Below are 27,400 nucleotides of genomic sequence, written 5' to 3' on the forward strand. Positions count from 1 at the left end.
TTGGTACCTCATGACCCCCTCCCCAATACCTGGGGATCCTATTAACTAGGGTCTTTTTTCTTTTTTTTTTTTAAAGGAGGCCATGTGGCCCCAGGCCCTGAACCTTTTTCATCCGTAGGTGACCCCATCCACCAGGGGCTAAAGTATATTATAAGGGGAGGAGGACACACTGCCTCCCTTCCCGAGCTTTTAAAAGGCACTGGGGAACCTATAGCTCTTCTAACGCCACATTAGTGTAAACAAATGATACTAATGTGGTGTCAAAATGGCGCTAGGGGCTCTTAAATATTCCCCTCTATATTTTATGTGGCTAGCTGAGTGGATTAATAAAGCCAGCCTTTACAAGTGCTTTAAAACACATGAATGTATGTGAAAGGGGAGCGATGGAGAGTTGAGGGGTACATTTGCCGGGTGGCAGTGAGTGAAACCAAGGAGGAGGTCATGGGGTGGGGGCGCCGCAATAAACTGTCTCACAGGGCGCCACCATTCCTAAAGCCGGCCCTGGTGGTAATAAATAGGCGATTACTTCCGACATATGAACACATGGTTTATGCTACGTTGTTTTGTTCATTTGTATTAGTTATAAACAAAGGTATTTACGCAGAAACAGGTCTCATGGAGTTAAATTCTTGCAAAGATATAAAATGACTCTGAACAGCTCATGTGGTTGCTATCAGAGTTGATTTTTCTATCAGTCTTTGTAATATGCTTTCTATGAGACAGTAGGAACAGCTTTCTCGTGTCATTTCTTCAGCCTGGTTGTAAAAACATCTAATCTGATCATTATAATGTGGTAATAACATGGAATGTGACCTTTACAGACAAGGATGTCTCAAAGATGGTGCTGTGGTTGCTTATATGGGACAAGGTGTTACTATGCAAGAGGAAGCGTGGTATAGTTCAGCAGCAGCACCGACCAGGATTCTTGCTGTGCCAGGAAGCAGATGGAGAGGATGTGGGCATCTATGACTTGGCAGCAACACTGAGTCATTCGGAGATCTGATCAAGGAGCATTGTTCATCAGTCCATTCATGACAGTGTTATTCTTTCCATCATGCTGATGCCTGGTAAACTGATGGTGATCATGGTCCAGCATGTAATTTTCCTGGGATGCTCATTCTCTGGTCCATGTCCAAATTCAGGTAAATTTCGGATTGTGTCTTCCCAAGCTCCTTCAAGATAACAAAGCGTACAAAGTAAAGGATGGGTGAAGAATGCTCAAGTTAGATGCAGAATTTAAAAAGTTAAGAAAATATCAATCACTAAATGCTAATTTAATAGGGGGATAGTGCAACACTGTTCGCACATGCATGCATGAGTCATCTGATACAATTTACTTTAGTAATTGTAATGACAAATCTTAGCATTAACGCCTAAAAATACAACCACGAACTAACTGTTCAACATGTTCTTTCCTCATGCTAAAAGTTGTAAAAAAATGAAGGTATTTGGTATGTTTCAAAATAATAAACAGTGAAATTGAGATAGTCAGTTGCAAATAATACTGTTGTGTGGAATAAAGTCACTTATTCCCGCTTACGTTTTTAAATCAGGGACACAATCGTTTCTCCTTTCAAGAATTGATCTTGATCTAAAGTTTAATGGGGGAGCAAGCCAGTTAACTGCTGGGAAATGTGGATTTCTGTACAGTAAGCAATAACATACAGTTAGGTCCTCTTTTAGTGACAAACTCAACATCCTACCAGGTGAGTTCTAAATCCGAAGGTATCGACTTTCACCTTTGTGTAGATAGCACCATATCATGGGGGCACTCAAAATCAAGGCCAGACGGTGACGCCTCGGAGTATATTTGTCCTATATGGATGATGCATTTAGAAGAGTTTTATGGGCACATTGGAGGAACTATGACTACATTAGATGATATATTACTTGTCTATGCTATCTCATCTTCAAGTTAGCACCAACCCAGGGCTACAGGGGAAGCGTCAACGAAAGCAGTGATATAGCACATTAGTGGGAACCCGGGCTACAACATGATATCTTAAGTGGAAACCATCACCTAGACTTGTTTTATAGTGGCGCTAGTTTAGAGTTGGAGACTTTATTTTTTTATATATTGTTGGCAATCATGAAGAAAACAAGCGCAGAAGTCATGGTTGCACGTTCAGGTACTCGATGCCTGACATTCCTGAATCCACAGTATTAAATATCGTATCCATGACCCCTTTTCCCCCCCACAAAGGTGTACTTCCCCATTGAAACTGCACATTGCTTGGTGTTTCACGGTATTGTATTAGCCTGTCTACCACCCTCTACTTGATGTTCGGGTTGATCAAATACTGTCGCATTTCTTCGTGCAGCCCAGCCCCTGGTACACATTCTTTCTGTCAGCATACGCCTGCTGCAATTTCAGTGCCTCAGGTGTGGTCCATTGTCAGATAATACTTCGTCTTACTGCCATTAGCCCCAACTGGAAGAGTATCTCAGAATACCTGTTTAACTCAGTTTCTCCCCCCCAGATGTCTAAGATGTATAGTTTTGGGCCAGTTGGTACCTCAGGTGCAATAATGCCATTAGAACATGTTTCCTGTCCTCTCCAGAAGGGCATCAAGGTGGGAAAATTCCATAATGTATGGACATCGCTACCTTGTTGCCCACACCCTGTAAGGCAAACGTTTGTAAGGGAACTCCCTATCTTGGAAAGAAATGTTCTGGGTACATACTCCCTATGCAAAAGTTTCTGTTGGACTAGACGGAATCCTGCTTTGACTGCAACATCTCTTAGGAAGATAATCACCACCCCCCTTCTCCTGGAGGCATCCCACATCTTTTTCCCACTTCTTCATTGAAATTCGTCAGTGGGTCATTTCGCTCCTCAGCATCATTTATATCTGAGTTTGAATTTATTTGGGTGAATATTTAAAATCCTTACAATTATCGAAAAAAGATTAACCTGTTCCAACACGATTGAAGGTTGTGTAAAGGGAGAATCAAGAAACTTGGACACACAGTGTTTGGAATTTTTTAAGTGGTTCATCAAAAACTTGGAAACAGTAGAAGACGGGGACAGATCAGAATTAATTTTAGGCCGAATACAATACACTGTCTTGGACTTGGTATGATTACATCAATTCACATTTCTAGGGTTATATTTATTGGTGGCCTTGTGGTATGCTAGGAGCCTCTCTGATTTACAATGTTTTATAATTTGTCTTGCGAATCCTTGCCTATATTCTTTATCTTAAAATGTTGTGATCTTGTAGAAAGTGTCAAGCGCTGCATTTACACATGCTTTTTATCTTAGCTCGATCAATATTTAGTTTTAGGTTATTTATTTATGGCATTTTGCTATATTTTAGGAGCTTTCATGAGATATTTTTATATAATCATTTCTTTTTGCTAACTAGTCGTTCTAGAATGTATAGGTGGAATCATTTGTTTCAGTTTAGCATGACACATGTTTTTACGAAGTCAGACCTTAGATTCCACAGAGCCACAACATCACAAAGAAGATAGTTAAAGCAGCTGACTTCGGCCTTTGCTAAGTAAAAAATTATTAGACTAAAAAAATTGAATATGCAAATGTATGTGCTGGCGTCAGAGCCTGTCTGTGGTCTACTGTGCTAAAAGCAAATGCACAGATACGTTTTACGCCGTTTCCTTCCACTTTCAGCGAGAGGAGACATTCATGGGCTCTCCTCTGTTCAAAATGCTTTAGTATCTTGAGATTGAGGTGGTGAAAGCCTGTGTGACCTCTAGTAATGACCTAAGGTACTGCAGCCTCGAGTACAGCAAGCATTTGTCTCTGACTCAAGGGGGACATCATGTGACAGCTTGTGGTACTGCACCTTTGTGAAAAGTACTTGTTTCTGATTCAAAGGGTACCTCTAGTAACAGGTTGCAGTACTGCATCTTTGTGAGTATTAATTCATACGCTTGTACATGACTCAAAATGGCCATCGACTCACAGCTTGTGGCGCTACACTAATATGAAAGAATCTTTAAGGACTTGTGCTTGACCTAAAAGGGGCATCTGATCATGTCTTACATCGTATGGGAACACTTTAATGCAATAAAACATGCAAACAGAGGTATGCACAAATTCTGTTTGCATGTATAAACAATTAATTTGTTTGCACATGTGAGCTAGATCCGTTACCTTTTTCAGTACTTGTTAATAGCAACAGCAGAGGGCTGAGTTTATAGCCAATTTTTACCCTACCTTTCAGGATGCCTGTCTTAGAGCTGGAATGTAATGCCACGAACTGATCTGAAATCGATTCTGTCACTCAGCTAGCTGATCTTTTTCATGCTTGTAGATTACATGTGGTCCTGCACCCCTTTTCACCCCCACTCCATCTCTTCTTGCTATGTGTCTCTGCTGACCTTCATATAAACTATGAGCTCTTCTGCTATCCACGTGAGAAATGTACAAGTGGGTTCCATCAACAATCATCCTCAGCTTGGTGCAATGGTACTTCCCACCTACTTCTGTCTTCTCTGCCCTTGCATTGAATTCAAAGTTAATTCCAAAGGAACTGCTAGTGTGGTACTAGCTGGATAGTACACAGGTATAACTCAGTGTAGGCTGAGGATCAGGGACCTGGATTTAGATGTGAATGGATGGGAGGATCTTCAGCTATCCATCCTTATGAACAGACCTAACAAAACACACATCATTTTCTTGTAGGCATATATAATTTTCCTACTTCATCCTCCCTAAAGTGGCTAGACCCTCTCGCTACTCTCACTTGGCACACTATGGCAATAATATGGACAAACGCCACAATACTGCTTTTATCTCATAGCGCACCACTAGGGATTGTAGCTAGGATCACCCTTGGCCATTTGCTCCCAGGTGCCTCATGAATATATTGTTTGTCCAAATGGTTGTACCATCCCTGCACTCTTACTGAATGAGTACATCTTGAGAGGATGTGACCCTCAGACATAATTACCAGCATTAGCCTATCTCATAATGACCTTCATGTTCCGCAAGAAGTCTTACATTTGTGGGAAGTTATTCTTCTTTGTTTGCCATGGAAGTTTCACCAGTCTACCAGTTTAACATCAGTGTGATGTAGTAAGAAGTAGATAACACACATAAACATGGTTTCTATGGAAATGCTAACTATATGAATTCAGTTACAAAAAATTCTCCATCCCCTTACTATAGCTCTCATCAATACCGGATTCATAAGCAGTCCAAACTCATCGCCAACAATAATTAGTTTATGTGAAATGCAAAGATGTAAAAGCCATTGGCCAACAGTGACAATCATGAAGGAGAGCACATATGATGAAGCCGCTTCTGTTCATGAGCTTAGTTTATTGTAATGCGCTTCCGAAGAGCTCCACCATGAACCCGGGGTCCAAGCTCCATGTGGGGCACAGTATGAGAGGACAGTCCTCTCTTTTTATCTGCAAAGACTCCTCACTCTTAACAATACTACTCAGAAGTCCCTTTGTGAATAGCAAACAATTGTAAACTTACACAAAATTGTGTTTACCTTTGTGAATCAGAGCCTGCCTTCCCAGTTCAACATGACGCTTCACAATGACATGAAGCTGGCCACATTGTCCAGTAAAATCTGGAAACGTATTCCAGAATGCGGGAAACAGATCAGGTGCTAGATTAAGTAATGCAGAGCCATTATTGCAGAGCAATTTAAGACACTATCTGCACTACCAACCAGCGAGAACAAGTGTGGCAAACGCTGGTGCAAAATACTAGTGTACCTGTGAGAAAAGAGTGTTACTTAAGGGATGTGTCCTCTCTACAAAATGCAGTTCACCCAGGAATCTCAAGCACTCCCAGACACACTACTTACAAGGGTTTCACACCCAGACCCACTGACCCACACTTCTTAACATGACATCTTTAATGTGGACACCTGGGTCACTACAGAGGAAATGAATGAAAACTAAACTAAACGTAGGACTCACCTCGTATGTCTGTTCGGTGGCAGCACCCTTGATTTGTGCTTCAGCTGTAAGATGTAGTGAAAGAAAACAATGAAATTATTTTTGGTTCAAGAATACGAATGAAAATAGGTTCCCTTTGGGGTCCAGGGTCGAGAGAACTTTGGTCGCCATGCTTGTTCATCACATGTCCCTTTAAATGTTACTGCAGACGAGAGTTCGTGTCAGTGCATATGATGCACGAAGAATTAACGAGTAACGTAAATCTTTGAATCTCGAGCACAGCATGGTATTTGTAAATAAAGAGGTTGCTGGGGCAAAGATCCATGTATTTTCTAACACTATTTCAACAAGGTATCATAAACCCCTTTGACTTCACTTTTTTTGTTCTAAATATTTTATTATTTTCCTAAAGACAGTGCGAAAGAGAAAGCATGTAATATTTATACACGAGGCCTACTAGAACACCTTTATGTCAGGAATGATATGCATTGTTTCCGTCTGCAGCCTTGCACAAAAGAGACAGGGGATAAACACAGTCGAATTTGAACTTCTAAGCAGGCAGAAGGCGATGGGGTACAACGGTAAGGGCAACAATGAGTCTTGATAAATAAAGCATACAAAAACAACATATGGAGCCCTATCAAATATAGATGCTGGGGGTAGGTATAGCAGGCATACCCATTGTAACTCAAGAAGGAAAAGGCGAAAGAGAAGGGTATATAGAAAGAGTGGGAGAGGAGATGGCCATGTGGGTGACAGACATTAAGTGAGTATGACAGCTTATGCTCGAGGGAGGTTCAGAGTGGACCAAGAGGGCGCCAGTTGACAGCCACAAAGTTATCAGGCGCATGCCAAAGGAATTGAGCACCGATGTAGAGGCGGATATGTTTTTGTGTGCCCTTCTCTTTAAGTCTGAAAATAAAGTTTATTAAAGAAAATTGCAAACATGTTTACAAGTACTTTAAAAAATGTAAAACTTAGAACTTAATAACACACATTAGTGAATATATCATGTTGCTAGCAAACAAACAAAACAGGTTGCATATAAGAACATTTTGGTTTCAGTATAAGAAGGAAAGAGAAAGAGAAAAGAGAGTAGAAGAAACATATATTACTCATTAGAAGAAAAAGAGGAGAGTAAAAAAAAGGAGTACATTAGTATAGAGGCATTAATAATAAGTCAACAATAAGAGTTTGTGTGTCCTTCTATGACACATAACCGATGCCCACCATGTGTGATATGAAAGGTTATTGAACGTCTTCCATTCAGTAACATGACTTTAATTGCCACCGTTAGTAAAAGTACAGCTAAATCCTTGTCAGGTAGGTCTAATGAAGGGGGGAGGGGTTGAAGCATGCGGGCCTAACAGTATAAGAGGTGGGGTTAGCAGGAAGTCCACATTGAAAATAGCCTTAAGTCATTATGGCAGTGATTCCCAACCTTTTGTGGACCCCCACTTTATCATTACTGGAACCCGGGGACCACCACTGAATTATTATTGGAATCCAGTGACCCCCCTACCCCCATGGAGTCATTACTGAAAGCTGGGGACCTAATCTGTTAATATTATTTAATTTTATAAGCAGTCGCGGACCCCCTGAGGAGGCTCTGACCCCTGACCACAGGTTGCGAACCACTGATTTATGGATATCGGCCCAGTATGTCCAGTATCTCCACGCCCTTCTTTACAGGACCAGCAGGAGTCAGAGTCAATCAATTTCGGTTCCAATAGTCTGGATGGGCTCCAATATAAGAAGTGTGATGCAAAAAGTCTTTCTCTGGGCCAATGACAGAATCAATGTATTCTTAACGAGTTGGTGAAGAAGTCTGGCCTGGCAGATTCTGGTAAGGGGGTGCGCCTGGGTTTTTGAAGTGTTTGGACCAGCACTTCTGAACATGCAGAATAGAGGTGTTGTGCGAGTTGTGTATTGTTTTGTAAATGTTTGATGCCAAGTGGCCACCCCTACTGGCTTGTTGAATAAATTGGAACGGAGCTGGAGGATGGAGAGGGCCTAATTTGGAGAGTTTGGATTTGATTTTTAAAAATTTGTAAAAAAACATGTTGGACCAAAGCAAAGGTATTGGGCTTATTGTCAGCAGATAGGTAGGACACCAAGTGGATGCCTTTTGCTGCCTATAGGGGGCCTATCGTGGTCAAGTTACCGATGTTGTTTTAGTATTATTCCACAGTGATAGCGCCAAGTTTTTGTTAAGATTAGAGGATAGATTCTCATCTAGTAGTGGAAAAGCGCAGATTGTGTGAAGGAGGGTATGACTAGAGTAACGCAGCATTTTATTAGACATTGTTAGAGTCACATGTAGCAAATATTGTGAAATGAGATGGAGTTCGACCATTTGCCATGGGACTATTGTAAAGGGGTTGGTGTCAAACCAACGGGCGCCGTGCCAGCAAGAAAGTTTGTCTGATAATTACACCAGTTAGGGAGGCCACACCCCTTTCTACATATGGTAGCCTACGTTTTGTAAGGCCTAATTTTGGTTTCTTTTTCGGCCAGAGAAATTCAAAGGCCATTTTATCAAGCGAGGTTAATAAGGATTGAGAGAGAAATAATGGATTCATATTGGATAGAAAATTAACTGGTGGTGTCATCATCATTCTCAAGGTCTCCAATCCCCCCCCCCCACTATAGTTGGGGAACATTGAAGTCTTTGATTTTGTTCAATGATCTTTAATCGTTATGTAGGGTTGATTCTGATAAGTTGTTAAAAAAACAGATGCTCAAATATTTATTTATTTTCCGTTGTCACTGAAGACCCGGTTGCCTGATCCAGGCTGGATGGCAATGAACGTTAAGCGGAATTACCTCTGTCTTCTCCCTATTCAAGGCGTAGCCAGAATATCCAGAGAAGGTCTGAACTATAGAGATAATGGCTGAGATTGTTCCATCAGGATTTTCTGAGAAAATAAATATATCAAATGTTTAGGCAGCCATTTTGAAAATAAAGGAACCAAAACACCTTCAATATCTAGGCTATTGTTATTCATGTATGAGGTCTAGCGCTTAAAAGAAATAAAAGGGGAGTGAGGAGGTAACTCTGGAAAGAACCTTGGTGCAGAGGGAAGGGGGAAGAAAGTGTACCATTGATTCTGATTCTCCCTCTGGGTTCGGCTTAAAATGACATAACCATGGAGGAGAAAAGGTCACCTAGGTTGTATCTCCTCTGCGCTGCTTCAAAGCAGGGCCTGGGAGCAGACCACTTCAGCAATACAACCACTTCACATGGATAGGGCATGCTTGAGCCCGATCATAGTTTCTTATGAAAAATTATATCTCCCTTAAGATCGTTGCATCGGTCTGAGATTTTCTACAGCTCACGGGGTGGTTATGGCCCTTGACATTAATTGAAACCTCCTTTCTGGCAGGAACTGCTGAAGTGTCTGTGGGTATGGTGCATGAGTTGGTAAGCAGACGCCCAATCAGAACAGCAGTAGGGTTAGAATGTCTAGTGTCAGCTTAGTGGCCCACATGGTGAATAAAGGTGGGAAAAGAGTTGGAGGAAAACTGGAGAAAAGTAAAGTGAGGCAAAACCCTCACAGTCCTCTCTCTGAAGGGAGAGGAAGCATCCAGGGGGACAAAGTATGAAGACTAGAGACTGTGGGGACATCCATGCAGTGGGGTTGAGTGGGTATCCTGCTGTGCCAACAGGGTAATTAAAAGTATAAATGAGCTGCCACAAATACAATAGGATGAGCCTACTTGTAATCACGAATAATCAAGCAATAAGGAACCAGTCCAGTGGAAAGAGCAGTTTTATGGCAAGCTGTTACCAGGCCCAACGCAAATTAAGGAGAGTCCCAACTGTAATCAAAGTGCTGCATAATGAGGAAGAAAGGTGATTATTACTTACCTAGGAGCACCAACATTAAACAGTACAAACATATCCATCTTCAAAGTAACAACAATATTAGAAAAATAGTTTGTTGTGAGACTGTACATTGCCTTAGAATCGCCCCTGATACTAAGGGCCTCATTTAGAAGAAATTGGTGCATTAGGATCGATGCACCAGTTTTCTTGTTCCAGCCCTGGATCCCCTAATGATGCCATGGTAGTGCTGTATTTATGATACAGCGCTCCATGGAGTACGTTTCTACAGATGGTCAGAAATTCAGGCACATCTCTTTCGCTAAGCCGACACATTGCTAGATTATTGTAAAAAAAGGTGATGCTACTACAGCAATGCGAGGGGGGCTCCAATGTAAACAAGCATTTGCAATGCAATGGGTCTCGCATTTGCTCGAGTTAGAGCTATTAGCGTTGTAAACTCCTAACCGGACTTTTCTTGCCACACAAATTGAAAATGAAAAGTAAAACAGTTTCACATAAGTGAGCCTATGGCCACCATGAGTGTGGAGAAGACACAAAAGGAAAAAGAAGTTTGCTCGCTATCAAATGTATCGGCAAAAGTGCAATTAGCCACTGAACAGGGTCAATGTCAAAGGCGGTAACCAAACCGCCCAAGGAGGGACAAACGTAAAGCATTTATCAATGATGATGAAGGATTTTTGAACGGCAAGCTCATGAACGAGCCATAGTGATGGGCGTGGTTAAAAGCCCAAACAGATAACACATCGGAAAAGCAGCGCTTGCGCGCTGCTATGCTCAACCTAAAAATAGCTATGAAGGAGCCTTCTGCCTAAATGGACCTGGATTCTACACAAATACTAAAGATGATCCTACTGGACAATTCAAGAGTAGACAGCAAAGAAGAGTCTGTACACACAGATTTCTGCATGTTCGAAGAGCCACTGAACTTATGCTGCATTACAAGACCAAATCATGTGACAAAGTTGATTAAATTATGCAGCTAGAAAAGAAATTATGCGGCATAATGTGCCACATCCTTTAGCGATGTTTTAACACACTATAATACTGTTTGGGAAAATGTTTCCTTTATTAGTACCAATTCAGGGCCCAAAAAACAGTAATTTGTGAGCATTCAAAGTTTGCATAGTGCCTAGTATTACACAGAACCACGAACAACGCTTATTTTGTTTTTGACCCATCTGAGTTTAAAAAAAAAAACAAATCCGCAAATTATGGAGCATATGGATTGTTTCAGTGCAACATTTCCACAAGCGGATGGAAAATTAGGCAGAATTGCATAAATCTAATGGCTCTGCTTGTACCACATTAAATTCAGTTAGCAGTATTGTCTGACAACTGTAGTGAAGTTTTGCCACTGTTATCCACATAAATGCTGTCGCTCCTTTCTTCTGTAGTGCCCCATGCTCTGAGAATTCAGAGAAAGCTGATCACTGTGGCTGCCACTCAATGGGTAAACTTCTTTCTCACCACACTGCTGTTTGGCAGCAATGATGCCAACAGTAGAGCAGACACCGCCTCAACTGCGCTGTATTCCAGTCTTCTTTACTCAACGATGAGAAGGTGTAACATGACAATTGCAAGCTGTTTCAAATCCAATGGGCCACAACCTCGGGCTTTTCCACTGCTTTAGTTGCTGCAGCAACATGCAGTAAAACAACTGCAATAATTTCGACAGAAAAATCGCAATAGGCGTCTATAGTTTCTGATACCTGAAAGATTGATGTTCATTATTTTTAAAACTTTATTTTTTTTAATTAACCCATAAGGGGGACTGCATTAAGATAGCTTAAATGGAAAGAGACCTTGGGCCAGATGTACCAAACTTTTTGCACGTCGCAAACAGCGAATTTGCGACGCCCAATCCCTGTTTTGCGAGTCGGTAACCTGGCTACCGACTCGCAAAACGGGACTGCGAGTCGCAATTAGGAAGGGGCGTTCCGCGAAGGGGCGAACGCGGTCGCAAAGCAATCTCAGTTACCACCAGTGTCACACTGGTGGTAACCCATTCGCACAAGGGAAGGGGTCACCATGGGACCCTTTACCCCCCCATGGGACCCCTTCCCCTTTGTGAATGGCCTGGAAAACATTTTTTCAGAGCAGGCAGTGGTCCTCTGTACCACTGCCTGCTCTGAAAAAATGAAACGAAAAAGTTTCATTTTTTCCTTTTGTAATGCATCTCGTTTTCCTTTTAAGGAAAACGGGCTGCATTACAAAAAAAATGCTTTATTTAAAAGCAGTCACAGACATGGTGGTCTGCTGTCTCCAGCAGGCCACCATCCCTGTGAGTGCTGCGAGTCTCAAGGGGGTCGCAAATTGCAACCCACCTCATTAATATTAATGAGGTGGGCCTTTGCGACCCCCTTGCGAGTCGCAGATGGTGTCAGGGACACCATCCTGCATTCTGAATTGCGAGTCGCAATTCAGAAACTACGTACATATGGCCCCTTGTGTCTAAAAATGTTAACTCTGAGGCAGAAGTATTCATAGTGAATCTTACCACATTAATATCAAATTTATAGCACATCGATGCTATAGTCATAGAAGGAAAATTATTACAGCTACATTCGCAAAGCGTGAGACTAAAATCATCGGGCAACCTTAGGAGCATCTCCATGCTTTTAGTCCCGGAAATAAACAGCATCATGCCACACATCAAAATTCGCAGATACAGGTGGTATAGTTATACTCGCCTTCATCAACAATGTGAGAAATGCATCGGCGATACAAGCAACAGGTAGAGGAAATCTGAATGTAGAAGCAGGTCGGAGATGAGATATTCAAGTAAGAAACGCATAGTTACTGTTGTATAAAAAAGGATATAATCTAGCAGTACTTGAAACCCAGACCAGAAAACGAAAAATAATAAAACTGCTACAGCACGAACTCTCAGCAATATTAAAGCAGTCTCCCACACAGATCTACAAAAATAACTCACACATACGTGGCATAATCTCTCAGTTTACAAATATAAGAGCAGCAGCCCCTAGACACCTGGGTTTTGAAGGAGAGCAAAGTTGCAGCTCATGCTTAGATATACACAATGTAAAATCAATATAGCCAAGAAACTCTTGTGCTTAATAGGAACACCACAGAATTTAGTTTACCCTACAATACACGACAAAACAGGACGAGCCATAAGCCCAGCGCCGTAAGAGAAAACCTTTAAATTGCCACAAAACTCTGAAGAACTGAATTTGGACAGACCTGGCAGCCCTTAAAATGAACCGAGTCTAGGTTGTGAAAGTAGAACAAACATTGTAACAGCTAAACCCCTCTGATACATAATAGTACAAATATACCAAGAGCAGCAGGCACCCATGTCTAGAAACTATGCCAAAAAAGCAGCAACCGCAACCACGCCTGCCATATTCTTAAACTAGTGGTTTCATAGTAATAATCTAGAAAAAACTGTAAATGGGAGAAGACCACGGAAGAAAGTAAAGGTGCAGTGTCTAAACATTGTCCAGCCTTAGAGCAAAAGCTCCCATATTGAAAAATGATGTGGGCTCAGAATCTAGTTGGAAAATGAATAAATAGGAGTGCCTGTGCTGAGTGTGTGCCGCCACCTTGGAGTCTGCAGCACTACCAAGCTGGGGAACGAACAGCTGCGCGACAGAGTTAAAAAGACCAAAAAGGCTACAGGAGACTCACTTCGGGGCTTCAAGAGGGTATGGCGGTCAAACGGCAGAAAATATTGGCAGCACTGTTGATGTGGTTAGAGTAGCTACCCTCAGGCTTCAGTTTTTACCATCCATGTAGGAGAAATATGACCACCTTTATGAAACATGAACTCAATGGACTGACTCTTACCTGATTTGTACTTGTTCTTGATTCTTTTGACACAGTAGAAAGCCAGTATTCCAACCAGGGACAGTACCAGAAGATTCCCAATAGCCATTCCAATGATTAATGTACTTGACATGCTGCTGCAGCCTCCTAATGTAAGATGAATTACAACAGTAGAGAGGTGAATAAACATTTTGGAATGTGTTGCACAGAAAAGTCAACATTAGCAGTACGTCAATTATTCACTAGACTATATTACATAAAAAATTAGATCAGGTAAACCAACTACACAGCCAATGCAGGCAAGATGATCTACCATAGTACATGTGATGGGAAAAATTAGCAATTTGCTGAAAGGTTTGACTAAGAGAATAATACAATTGACTGTTTTTGTGTGAAAGCAGCCCTTTGATGGTATCTCATCATGGGATCTGCATGTGTGTTATTCTGTTAAATGGAATTTGTTTAAACTCAAAAAATGATTCCTTGCTCTGTGGCCCCTGCATTTCTAGGAAGTGACATTCTTAGCCTGACTCTCTAGCATTTATACAGTAACATGGCAGCTGGGGCCTGGGAGTGATGTCATTATCTTGCCGCTTTTGTGAGCATTCAAAAACATAAAGAAAGATCTCATACTTGAATTGACCTCAACTTCCATGGCAAGGAGAGAAAACGGAAATGTATTTGTAAACAAAATGCCATGACAAGCATATGTATCAAGTTCAAATAGGCTTGTAAGTGTAGACAGTTTTACACCTCTTAAATCTTCAAAGTAAAATGTAGCAAAAATAAATAAACGAGTTCATTGTGTAGAATGTAGAGGATTTGAAGCTGGAGCATTGCCACTGGAGAGAATGGCTCAGTAGGTATTTGAGTTCTTCTCCAAATGTATTGTAGGATGGATTTCTATGTATCATATGTGTGATGAAACAATACTACTGGACAATTTACTGAGAAAGCTTGCTTTAAAGTTTTTGATATTTTTTTAAAAGAGGGGTGTTAGACCTGGCATTCTTGGCGTGGGTTCCCCTGTCATTGTGCCTCTGCTTCCTGTACTTTTGACTATGTGCTGGCCTTCGGTTTTGCTGGTTTTTGATATTCTGGGCACTTTACCACTGCTGACCAGTGCTAAAGTGCAAGTGCTCCCTGCATTAATTGTGAGTATGATTGGTTATCCCTGATTGGCACATTTGATTTACTAGTAAGTCCCTAGTAAAGTGCACTATAGGTCCCCTGGGCCTCTAATTCAAATGCTACTAGTGGGCCTGCAACACTGATTGTGCCACCCACATGAGTAGCCCTGTGAACATGTCTCAGACCTGCCACTGCAGTGTCTATGTGTGCAGTCTTGCACTGCCAATTCGACCCGGCAAGTGTACCCACTTGCCAGGCCCAAACCTTCCCTTTTACTACATGTAAGACACCCCTAAGGTGTCTTGCATGTAGTAAGATACCCACATGGGCAGGGTGCAGTGTATTTAAAAGGTAGGACATGTACTGATGTGGTTTACATGTCCTCAAAGTGAAATACTGCAAAATTAGTTTTTCACTATTGCAAGGCCTATCTCTCCCATAGGTTAACAGACAGTGTGACTACTGTCAGGTGTCACATGGTGTCTGAAGAGCAGGTGGTCTCTAATGTGCTTCACCAAGTAGGAGCTGTAGACAACTCAGAGCACCTGTATAAGGTGGCGCAGGATGCCTTTGAATGGGGGGAAGTGGAGCTCGGGTTCCTTTAGGGTGGCTGTGAGTCCAACCATGTCTGGTGATTGTCTGCTAGATAACAACCTTGAGGATTCCCCTTGGAGTGTGGTGGAACGCCGGTCACACTTGGAGATGTCCGGTCCACTTGGGTGGGATTGCGTCAGGGTGATCAGGAGGCCCTGGAGCCTGAAAGAGTGGCCCAGGTGCCTACCAGGAAGAGGAAGGGCAAGGGGCAGGGCAAACCTGCCACAGAAGTTTCCACAGTATGGGAGGACGCTGATCCTGAGGGGGATGCCCCGGAGCCTACAGGGGAACAAGTGGCTGAACTGGGGTATGTGCCCGCGCTGACCTACTGGCAGCAGGAAGGTGGTCCCACCAGGGAGGAGTTCTGCGAGGAGTGGAAGTCACGGCCTTCTCTGGAGGGGCTGCGGTGGCATGCCGCAGACCAGGCATCTGGCAAGGAGTCTGGATCACACTGTATTTACTGGAAGGATGGCCTCCTGGACAGTGAGTCTAAGGTTCCTGAGCCTGGGGCAGCACGCTTCAGAACCTTCCTGCTGAGGCTGGCTCAAGATATGCCTTTGGCAGGACATTTGGGGCAGGACAAAACCTTTCAGATAATTGTCACCCACCTTTACTGGCCCCCAAATGCGAACACACTCTGACACCCATTGTAGGTCTTGCCAGACTTGCCAGGCAAGTGGCAAGAGTGGGGGAGATGCAAGACTCCCCTCCAACCATTCCCTTTTGGTAGTACCCCTTAAGCTTTAGAGCAGGTAGGAATTGACAATGTGAGGCCTCTGGACCCCAAGACAGCTATGGGCATCATTTTCATTCTGGTCTTGGTGGACCATGCCACCTGGTACCCGGAGGCCATCCCTCTGAATTCAGTGACAGCCCCTGTGGTGGGCTGTGCATTGATAGGGATTTTTACCAGCATGGGGTTCCCCAAGGCGGTGGTGTCTAACCAGTGAAGTCTCTGTGGAAGGAGTGTGGGGTAACCTACAAGTTCACCACTCCTTACCACCCCCAAAGAAATGGGTTGGTTACGTGGGATGCTCTTCTGCCATACCTTCTCTTTGCATACAGGGAGGTACCGCAGAAGGGACTTGGTGCTTTGCTGCTATATGGGAACCCTGTGAGAGGACCTTTGAGTCTGGTGAAGGGAGACTGGGAGAAATCTCCCAGTAGGGCCCCCAGGACGTATTTAGCTTCGTGCTGGCCTTTAGGAACCAGACTGCCTGCTTCAGGAAACTCAGTCAGGCAAACCTAAAAGTCAGCCAGGAGTACATGAACAGTGGTACGAACAGAATGCCACTGTGGTTGAGTTTCAGCCTGGCCAGAAAGTGTGGGTCATGGCCCTAGTGAAACCTCGTGCTCTCCAGGGCAAGTGGACTGGGCCTTTTGAGGTCGTAGAGCACAAGAGTGTCACCTATCTGGTGAACTTGTAGACTCCCAGGAACCCTTTGAGGGTCCTTCATGTAAACTGCCTCAAACTACATTTTGAGAGGTCTTAACTGATCATGCTCTTGGCTACAGATAATGGGTCGGAGCAGGAGAGTGAACCTCTTCCTGACCTTTTGTCTTCTAAAGACAAAGATGGGTCTGTGGAGGGTATGAACCTCTTCCTCACACTGACCCTGGATCAACAGAGGGACTATCACCAGTTGCTGGGACAATTTGCCCCTCTGTGTTCCTTGACCCCTGGGGTCACTCATTTGCGTACACATGATGTGAACACTGGGGATAGGCCACCTGTGAAGCATAAGAGCTACAGGGTGACTGACAAGGTTAGAGCCAGTATCAAGGATGAGGCTTCCAAGATGCTAGCATTAGGGGTAATATAGTTCCCCAGCAGTCCTTGGTCCAGCCCAGTGGTCTTGGTTCCAAAGGCTGCTGCCCCCGGTGCCACTCTTGAACTTAAGTTCTGCATGGGCTACCGTGGACTCAACACCATCACTAAAACTGACGTGCACCTCATCCCCCGAGCGGATGAGCTCATAGATAGGCTAGGATCTGCCAAGTTCCTCAGCACGTTTGACTTAACATCTAAGTACTGGCAGATTGCCTTGACTGATGGAGCCAAAGAGAGGCCAGCATTTTCTACAACCCTGGGGCACTACCAGTTCAGGGTCATGGGCTTTGGGTTGAAAAATACCCCTGCCACCTGTCAAGGGGTTGGTCAACCAGGTTTTAGCCGGCCTGGAGATTTTCAGCTTGGCCTATCTGGATGACATTGCAGTGTTCAGCTCCAACTGGGAGGATCAGCTGCATCACCTCTGCAAAGTATTGGAGGCCCTGCGGAAGGCAGACCTCTCTATTAAGGCTAGTAATTGCCAAATAGGGCAGGGATCTGTGATTTACCAGGAACACCAGGTTGGGAGTGGCCAGGTGGCCTCCCTACATCACAGACTCGATGCCATTTGGCTTGGGAACCCCCCCAAGACCCAGGCAGAGGTTAGAGCATGCTTAGGTGTCACTGGTTATTACAGGAGGTTTGTCAAGGGGTCTGGCACCCTTGTTGCCCTCTTGACAGAGCTGATATTCCAGGAAGCAGCACAAGAAAGTGATCTGGACTGAGGCTTGTCAGACCGCTTTTGATGCCTTGAAGGTAGCCATGTGCATGTCACCCGTGCTGAAGGCTCCTGACTTCTCCAAGGAATTTGTTGTGCAGAATGACGCTTCAGAGCATGGTGTAGGGGCAGTTCTAGCACAGCTAAATGAAGGGGGCCTTGACCAGCCTATTGCCTTCATTAGTAGGAAGATACTCCCCAGGGAACAGAAGTGGAGCGTAATTGAGAGAGAAGCTTTTGCTATGGTCTGGGCACTGAAGAAGCTAAGACCCTACTTGTTTGGGACTCACTTCCGGGATCAGACCAACCACATGCCCTTCAGATAGTTAATGCAGATGAGGGGTGAGAACCCAAAACAGTTGAGGTGGTCCATCTCCCTATAGGGAATGGACTTTACAGTGGAACACCGCCCTGCTACGGAACACGCCAATGCTGATGGTCTGTCCAGATTCTTCTGCCTTAGTGATGAGAACTCGCATGAGATTGGGTAGTTCTCCCCAATTTCAGCTGGGGGGAACATGTGTTAGACCTGGCATCTTTGGCATGGTTTTCCCCTGTCCTTTTGCCTCTGCTTCCTGTATTTGTGACTGTGTGCTGGTGTTTGGTACTCTGCTGACCAGTGCTAAAGTGCAAGTGTTGCCTGCATATATTGTGATTATGATTGGTTATCCCTGATTGGCATATTTGATTTACTAGTTAATCCAGAGGAAAGTGCACTAGAGGTGCCCAGGGCCTGTAAATCAAATGCTACTAGTGGGCCTGCAGCACTGATTGTGCCGCCCACATGAGTAGCCCTGTAAACATGTCTCAGACCTGCCACTGCAGTGTCTATGTGTGCAGTCTTGCAGTGCCAATTCGACCAGGCAAGTGTACCCACTTGCCAGGCCCAAACCTTCCATTTTACATCATGTATGTCACCCCTAAGGTTGGCCAAAGGTAGCCCCATGGGCAGGGTGCCGTGTATTTAAAAGGAAGGGCATGTACTGGTGTGTTTTACATGTCCTGATAGTGAAATACTACCAAATTCAGTTTTCACTATTTCAAGGCCTATCTCTCCCATTGGTTACCCGGGGACTGCCTTTAAATATATTTAAGTGCAGTTTCCCATTGGAGCAGATAGAGATGTGGAGTTTGGGGTCTCTGAACTCACAATTTAAAAATACATCTTTTGGTAGTTTTTTAGATTGTCAGTTTGAAAATGGCACTTTTAGAAAGTGGGCATTTTCTTGCTTAACCACTCTGTGTCTCTGCCTGCCTGTGGAATCCACATCTGGGTCAGATTGACAGTTGGGCTGTTTGTGAATTCACTCTAGATGGTGATATAAAGGGATCTGAGGTGTGTCCTGCAAATCCTGATGAGTTTTCCTTGGTTAGAGTAGGGAGAGAGAAGCTGGCACCTGCACTTGAAAGGGCTGTGCCTGTCATCATACAATGCAGTCTCCAACCCCCTGGTGTGTCTGGGGTCAGGCCTGGGCAAGGCAGGATCTTGTAAACAACAGAGACTTTCCTTTGAAGTTAGGCTATTTCAAAGGCAGGAATGAGTATTAGTAGTGGATCTAAAACCCCAGACATTTAGAACACTTCTGGATCAAGAGGAATCTCTGCCAAGGAGAAGAGCTGGAGAGGTACTGCCCCTTTCCTTTGTGTGCTTTGTCGGGTTTGCCTGCAGTTGCTGCTTCTGCCTTAAAGAGGAAAAAGACTGGACTTTGCTGTGTAAACTGCCTGTGAAGTTTCTCCAAGGGCTTGGACTGAGCTTGCCTCCTGTTAAGAAGTCTAAGGGACAGCAAAGACCGCCTACTAGCCTCTGGGTTCCTTTTCTGTGGGCCCTCACTCACCAGGTGGTGCCTATTCCAGTTTCTGGGTCCTTAGGAGTGAAAGCTGGCCTAAAAACAAGAAGAATCAGGTGTCCCAGCTACGGACGACTCCAGCACCGACACCACTGCCTGACTCCGTGACACCACCTGCACCAGAAACCGTGGTCCCTGCTGGAATGCGATGACCACGACTGACTCCAGAGGCCCAACGCCACCGCAGCCCTGCTGACGTCCCCCAACTTCATGAGTACTGAGTGCTGTGTCACCGACATTCGTGACACAGACTCCACCCTGGCACCTGCTGCCCTCTGGCATGACCGCGACCCTGAGAGGTCGCCCCACCATGTCTTGACTCTCCAGATTCATCGACTCTGCCGGAGCGCAAGGAACTGATGCCACACCGGAGCCAGGGACACCTCACCTCCCCGACTCCGTGCACCGGCTTGTTTCTTTGTTACCAAAGGTACTGTACCTGGGAGTCCGTGTGACTCCGTGACCCATACCAGTGGTGTCTGAATGTTGGGAACGACTCCGCCACGAAGCCCTGATTGCACCAAATTGAAGCTTTTGTGGTTCTTAGCGCTATATTAAAGTTTAATCTTTGAAAATGTATATCTTTGCTTGTGTATGTTGGATTTTTGTCGTTTTGGCTTTTTGGCTTTGTTTTACTCAGATAAATATTGGCTATTGTTCTAAACTGGTGTTGAGTGCTTTTGTGGTGTATTTACTATGTTGCTACGTGTATTTGTACAAATATTCTACACATTGCCTCTGATATAAGCCTGACTGCTTGTGCCAAGCTGCTAAGGGGGTTAGCAGGGGTTATCCTAGGTGTGTATCTCCCTTACCCTGACTAGAGTGAGGGTCCCTGCTTGAACAGAGTGAAAACAGACTGCCAACCAGAGACCCCATTTCTAACAAGGGGACTCCAGCTGGAAGATGTTGGTTCTTTTGAGAGTTGCAGCCCTCCCATGGGGGATAGTTTGATGATTTGGTACTTTTGCATTCCTGTATGGAAAGTTTATGCATTATGCAAGCTAATTTGAAGACAATTTAGCTTCAATTGAGAACCACTGGAAAGTGGTTCAGATTGTGGGACGAGTTTTGATCTCTTGGGCCCCAAAATTAATCAAGCTGCAGCATGTAGAACTGATTTTTGCAGAAGCTGGCAGAGCTTGGGGGTGCCCATCACTAATGCTTTTCCGTGATGAGTTCCTGATAGAAGAGACAATTGCGTTACAGTTTTAAAATCGTAAGGAAGAATAAGTGACTTTATTCCACACATTGGTATTAATTGCAGCTGAGCTCCTCCAGCTAGAATGTTAATAATGGCATGCAGGTTGAGGTTTTATCTACTGCGAATTCCAAGGATATTACACTTTTGATTGTGGATGGCTTATAGTAAAGCAGATTAGCTGCATCTAGATAATACTGTGTAAAGTAATGATGGGAAGTGATCAGAAAAATAAATATTTTCTTTTGATTTAAATTAAGGTGATGAACTTCCATCCATGCCTGCAGACTGTCAGAAGGTAAGGTGTTACAGTAACGGTACTTTCATGTACACTTGTGTCATCAGCTAAGAATTGATATGAGACATTTGATTGACTCATGAGATAACTGAAAGGTTCCATAAGAGGTGTCAGAGAGTGTACAGAGTCCTATGACACACCTTAAGGCAGATTGGTGGGCTGCAAAAAAAGTTGGACTAGCTAATTTTCTGGGAACGATCTTTGGATGTCATGAAAACTAGCTCAGAACTGTACTTCTGAAACCCATTTGTTCTTCCTAAATTCTTATAAGTAATGTGTATTTTACTAGGTCAAAAGCTGTTGACAGATCCAGAAGGATGAGGAGAAAACCTTCTAAAAAGAGACATCCATCATCTATAAGCATTGACCATCATTTATAATGTTCAAAATGCTACTTTCTTTGCTGCAGTCAGATCTAATGTCCAACTGAAAGTGTTGTGTCATAGATCTATTGTTGCAACTGTATCACTATACAAGATTGCAGAGGGATGGTGGACACAGGTCTGAAGCTGTTTCGCCAATCTGGGTCTGTATTTGCTTTTTAATGACAGTAAAGCCTGTCCTATTTTTTGTTGGCTTTTAATATGCCCAAGATTTTGAAACAGTGCTTTGCCACTCATCTGAATTCATGAAACATCCAATTGAATATTGAGTTCATGCTTTTAGTAAGAGCTGTCAATGAGATTGAAATCTTAGTGAGATTGTTAAGGTTAACTAATTTTTTGTTAGGTCAAGATTCCTGTTTTTTGTAATCTAAATAACTGTGATGAGATGGAAGAAATTCCAGTTAAACCGCTGTCGTGGGTTCATTTTAGTTCCTAGCTTGGGTACATTTATTTTAGCTTCAGGACTGCGGCTGTGCCCTTTTACCCACACCATTTCATTTATTCCTTTTATTATATTTTAACATGGCTTGCTTTTAGCTGGGATGTTTTATTCTCAGCTTATATTCAGCTGATTTTCTGCAAAAGCATTATTGTTAGTTCTTTGTGCAACATTTCATTCTGTGCCTCTGCTGAAGGCTGTACATGATAGTTTACTTAGTATTGCCAGCCAAAGAGTACAGAGCTAAGCTTCATATTATCATGTTAGGCCTTTTCTCAGAACACAACACGTTTTGTTATAAAAAAAACACAACTGTTATAAAAACCCCATACGCTCTGTGCCACTTCATTGCAGCTTTGCTAATCTTGGCCCTGTCTCTCCAGCCAACCGGGAAGACTGCCAGCAGACCAACAGGCAGACCTCTGTTTTCAGGTAAGAGGGTGGGGAACTCCTTCCATGGACTAGTATGGGCAGAAGGGGTATCACTTCTGTGCTCTTGTGTTAGATGCTAGAAGTTTAGATAGGAATTCCTAGATTAATGATTATTCCAGAATGCTGAGACTGTTGATACATTTCACTCTAATGGTCACAATGATTACAGTGTTCTGTTTTATCTTCCTAATAATTGCAGCTAATGCCTTTTATCATAGAATGCAGTTCTTTAAAACGTATCCTGCATTCCTTGTCAGTCTTCACATTTGTAAGACTTGTGCAAATGAGAGAAAGGGGTAAGATCTGCTCCACCACAACTTCCCTGAGAAATCAGAGTGTCAAATCAGATGTTGGGCTGATTCAGTCACCCACATGCGGTGGTGCTGCCACACAAAACAAAGCAGTCTTGCCCCCATGGTAAGAGTCCTGCGACACCACATTGTACTGGAATCAATCCATTCAGTGGATTCATAGTTTAATAGTGTATGAGAAGCTCTTTTAAGGTAAGGTTCTTTGTTGTTGTTGCTTGCTATGCACCTGCTACAGACCGGTATAGAAGAGGAGAAGCATGCAACAAGTTGGAACCTGAGGCTGTTTGCAAGTGCGGTCAGTGATTAATTGATATATTAAAGCGCAGAGGCTACAGGTCTCAGTTTCTGAAAAAGAGCATTCATGGTACTAGGAAATGCATCAAGATTTTGGTCACTAACAAGATGGCTCTTCTTATTATTCTTGGGAGAGGCACTTGTGGTAGTAGTGCTATATTAAAACATTGCGTAGGGTAAGTCGAGGGCATACAGGACAAGCCTCATAATGATATTGCTGTTTTATAATTTTAGTTAGTTTAAATGGAATAAGCCCTACATTACCTTCAATTTGACCACAGCTAAGAATTAGGCTTTTGAACTTGTGCAGATATTAAGGCCCATATTTATACTTTTTGACGCTAAACTGCGCTAACGCAGTTTAGCGTCAAAAAATTTAGCGCTGTCTAACGCCATTCTGAAGCGCCATGCGGGCGCCGTATTTATGGAATGGCGTTAGCCGGCGCAAGCAGACCGGCGCTGCCTGGTGTGCGTGGAAAAAAACCACGTAGACCAGGCAGCGCCGGCGTTGGGCAAAAATGACGTTAGGGCGTCTTAAAATGGGGCAAGTCAGGTTGAGGCAAAAAAATCGCCTCAACCCGATTTGCGCCATTTTTTTACGACGCCCAGACGCCATTTCATGACTCCTGTCTTAGTAAAGACAGGAGTCATGCCCCCTTGCCCAATGGCCATGCCCAGGGGACTTCTGTCCCCTGGGCATGGTCATTGGGCATAGTGGCATGTAGGGGGGCACAAATAAGGCCCCCCTATACCACAAAAAAACAAAAACAAAAAAAAAAATGATACTTACCTGAACTTACCTGTACTTCACTGGGATGGGTCCCTCCATCCTTGGGTGTCCTCCTGGGGTGGGCAGGGGTGGCAGGGGATGTCCCTGGGGGCAGGGGAGGGCACCTGTGGGCTCATTCTGAGCCCACAGGTCCCTTAACGCCTACCCTGACCCAGGCGTTAAATTCAGGCGCAAATGCGGGTTTTTTTGACCCGCCACCTCCCGGGCGTGATTTTTGCCCGGGAGTATAAATACGACGCATTTGCGTCGCCGTCATTTTTTTAGACGGGAACGCCTTCCTTGCATCTCATTAACGCAAGGAAGGCGTTCACGCAAAAAAATGACGCTCTTTCTTCATACTTTGGCGCTAGACGCGTCTAACGCCAAAGTATAAATATGGCGTTAGTTTTGCGCCGAATTTGCGTCGAAAAAAACGACGCAAATTCGGCGCAAACGGAGTATAAATACGGGCCTAAATGCTTTAGTGACAACTGCAAACTCAAGTACAAATATGGCCTACGCTCTGTCAGTCACATACATATTTTGTTTTTAAAACGTTATGCTGTGGATCTATGTTGACTAACTATCAATTCAGGAGTGCACATGGAGGTACTGGATGTTTGTACAAAACTACATGCCACAGTAAATGTGTAGGTTTTGCTACCATTTCACCTGTTAAGTTTTGTGTAATGGGATGTTTCTAAAAACAATATATAGCATTCCATTTTAGAATTTTCCCAAATAATTAGGTTTTTGATATTCCAGCACTCACATAATTCTCTCACACTGAAATAGGATAGATGCAGCCGTTTGTGAAGAAGGCTTCTTGCCCTAGACACACTGAAGATTCAAGATAAACTACTGTAAAGTTCCATCAAGCCACCCCTAGCACTCAGGTGTTCACTTCATTGTTATCCCAATTGCTCCTATTCCCATACTCAACCTTTACAGTTGTCATCTTTGTTACATTTTACATTGCATTGTTGCATTCCCCAGAATGTCTCCTTTAGCAAGACTCATTCTTTATACTAAGTAAAACTTTCAAGAGGAGTGCTAAAGATTTCTTATTATGTACCAAACCCTCTTTCACCTATCAGAAGCGTGGACTATTGTTGGAGAGCTATTTGTATCAACTGAGAAATGTAATTATCCATGTAGACTGCAACAGTGAGACAATAGTGATCATTAGGCGTATCAAACATTTTATCATTGAGTATCATAGGACCCCAAAAAAAGGACTCACACTGATAATCAACTAGTTTGAACCGAGTTTCTTCCTTCTATAGACACTCTTAACATTCAATAAGTCTGGTACACTTACTCTAAGAGGCCAGTTACTACACACTGTACAACTTTAAGAGTTAATTGTGATATCTTAGGACTTGACGTAGAACTTGGCGAATGGAATACGCTGTCACGAACATGACGAATATCATGCCAGAGATATTACAATCCCCATAGGATATAATGGGATAGTAATACAGCGGACGGGATATCTGTCATGTTAGTGACAGAGTATTCCCCTCCGCCAAGTTCTACATCAATATCCACAAGCTTTGTTTCTACGTGACCACTGGAATTAGAGACACTAGTCGTAACACAATAATGGTTAACCATCAAGTTTTAGCTCTAAAGAAGTGTCTTGACATTGTCAAATGACTGATAGGACCAGCAGTGGGGAACAACTTTAGGTAACCCCCAATCCCAAGTGCACTTGCAAGTTGGAGACAAAGGGGTGGGGGTATATGTTGGTGTTTGCCTGGATCTACCGCTGGAATCTCATTTACAGACTCAGGATGGCTATCGGACCTCTGCGGTAGTGGTGGTCCGATCCGCCACATTCTGACCGCGGCTGAACCACCCCGGTCAAAATGCCAACACCGCCAGGCTGCAGTCAGACTCCAGCCTGGCGGTCCCGGTGGTTGTAATCTGCCAGGGCAGCGCTGCATGCAGAGCTGCCCCCTGGATTATGTGTCCCATTCCACCTGCCTTTCCATGGCTATTTACAAAGCACTGGAAAAGCTGGCGGAATGGGGGTGCCTGGGGCCCCCAGGCACAGCCCCATCACGCATTTCACTGGCCAAATTATGGGCAGTGAAATGCGTGATAGGTGCTGCTGCACCGCCACATTGGCGCTGGCTCGATTCCAAGCCAGCATCAATGTTAAGGCCCTCTTCACTACAGGGCCGATGGGGGGAAACACTGTTTCCGCCCGCCGGCCCTGCGATGAACTTGGAATAGGGCCGACAGTGTCCTGGTGGCACCAACGGTCAGGTGGTGGGTTGAGTTTGGCAGGCGGCCTCCGCCACCCACCAAACTCAGAATGACCCCCTTATTTTCTTTGAAATGGACTTGGCGGAGGTTGATCTTGCTTGGTAGCAGGTGCACCATCAGGAGCATCCTGTAGCAGACACCCTTGGGTCAAAGGCTCACCAAAGGATCGCCAGGGCAGTGTATGAGCTGGATCTGCCACTGTGGATTTCAATGTTTGCATGGGCTTAGCAGGAAGAAATGTGTGGATTTATAGTCACTCTGGCAGCAACAGACACCTTAAAGAGCTGCACAACAGGAAACCTACTGGGTCTCTCGAGAAGGGGGATATCGCTAAGATTCTTTGAAAGGGGACAGACCTTCCTCAGAGGAAATTATCCTGGGAATGATAGTGTGGCATCTGCTATCGAACTACTGGCCTGTCTCCCTGCTACCTTACTCACCAAAAGCTGATAAACAAACACCTAGGGCCAGATGTAGCAAAATGCAAAATTGCGACTTGCAATTTGCGAGTCCATCCGACTCGCAAATTGCAAGTCGCAATTTTCTATGCAGTACGGTGTCTCAGACACCGACTGCGACTCGCAATGGGGTCGCAATGACCCACCTCATCAATATTCATGAGGTGGGTCGCAATTTGCGGCCCCATTGCGAGTATAGGCACTCGCTAACATGGAGGCCTGCTGACGTCAGCAGACCTCCATGTTCGTGACTGCTTTAAATAAAGCAGTTTTTTTTTTTTTTAAGTGTAGCCCGTTTTCCTTAAAGGAAAACGAGCTGCACTTAAAAAAAAAACGAAACCTTTAGTTTCGGTATTTTTTCAGGGCAGGGAGTGGTCCCTTGGACCACTCCCTGCCCTGAAAAAATATTTTTGGGTCCATTCACAAAGTGGAAGGGGTCCCATGGGGACCCCTTCCAATTTGCGAGTGGGTTACCATCCACTTCAAGTGGATGGTAACTGCGACTCCATTTGCGACCGCGTACGCGGTCGCAAATGGAATTGCATCCCACTGCGAGTCGCAAATAGGAAGGGAACACCCCTTCCTATTTGCCAGTCGGAAATGCATTTTGCGAGTCGGTCCCGACTCGCAAAATGCATTTCTGCATAGGAAACTCACATTTGTGACTCGCAAACGGCAGTTTTTGCCGTTTGGGAGCCGCAAATCGTTTCCTACATCTGGCCCTTAGTCACCCATCTAATCTATAACCATATTCAGAACTCAATCTGAATTCAGGCCTATCCACAGTACATAGACTCCCATTACCACTGCCAAAAGATGACATCTGGATAATCATGTACAAAGGTGACACGGCAGCCCTTATCCTATTGGATCTTTCCGAAGCCCTTGACAC

General features: G+C 44.0%; 1 protein-coding gene across 2 annotated transcripts in view; it reads right to left on the reverse strand.

Moving 5' to 3' along the window:
• Window positions 1-315: 315 nt before the first annotated feature.
• Window positions 316-27,400, reverse strand: part of LOC138246555 (sialic acid-binding Ig-like lectin 13) — a 170,005-nt gene continuing 142,920 nt past the window's right edge. The window contains exons 7-9 of one of the 2 annotated variants that reach the window (XM_069201228.1): window positions 13,547-13,672; window positions 5,908-5,951; window positions 316-1,172 (exon numbers count right to left, since the gene is read on the reverse strand). In XM_069201228.1, the coding sequence (XP_069057329.1) occupies window positions 1,083-1,172; window positions 5,908-5,951; window positions 13,547-13,672 (260 nt within the window). In that variant the 3' untranslated portion in view covers window positions 316-1,082. The remainder of the gene's footprint in view (window positions 1,173-5,907; window positions 5,952-13,546; window positions 13,673-27,400) is intronic. The other variant, XM_069201229.1, reaches the window with a different exon arrangement.

This window comes from Pleurodeles waltl, chromosome 7, assembly GCF_031143425.1.
Source record: "Pleurodeles waltl isolate 20211129_DDA chromosome 7, aPleWal1.hap1.20221129, whole genome shotgun sequence".
Lineage (NCBI taxonomy): Eukaryota > Metazoa > Chordata > Amphibia > Caudata > Salamandridae > Pleurodeles > Pleurodeles waltl.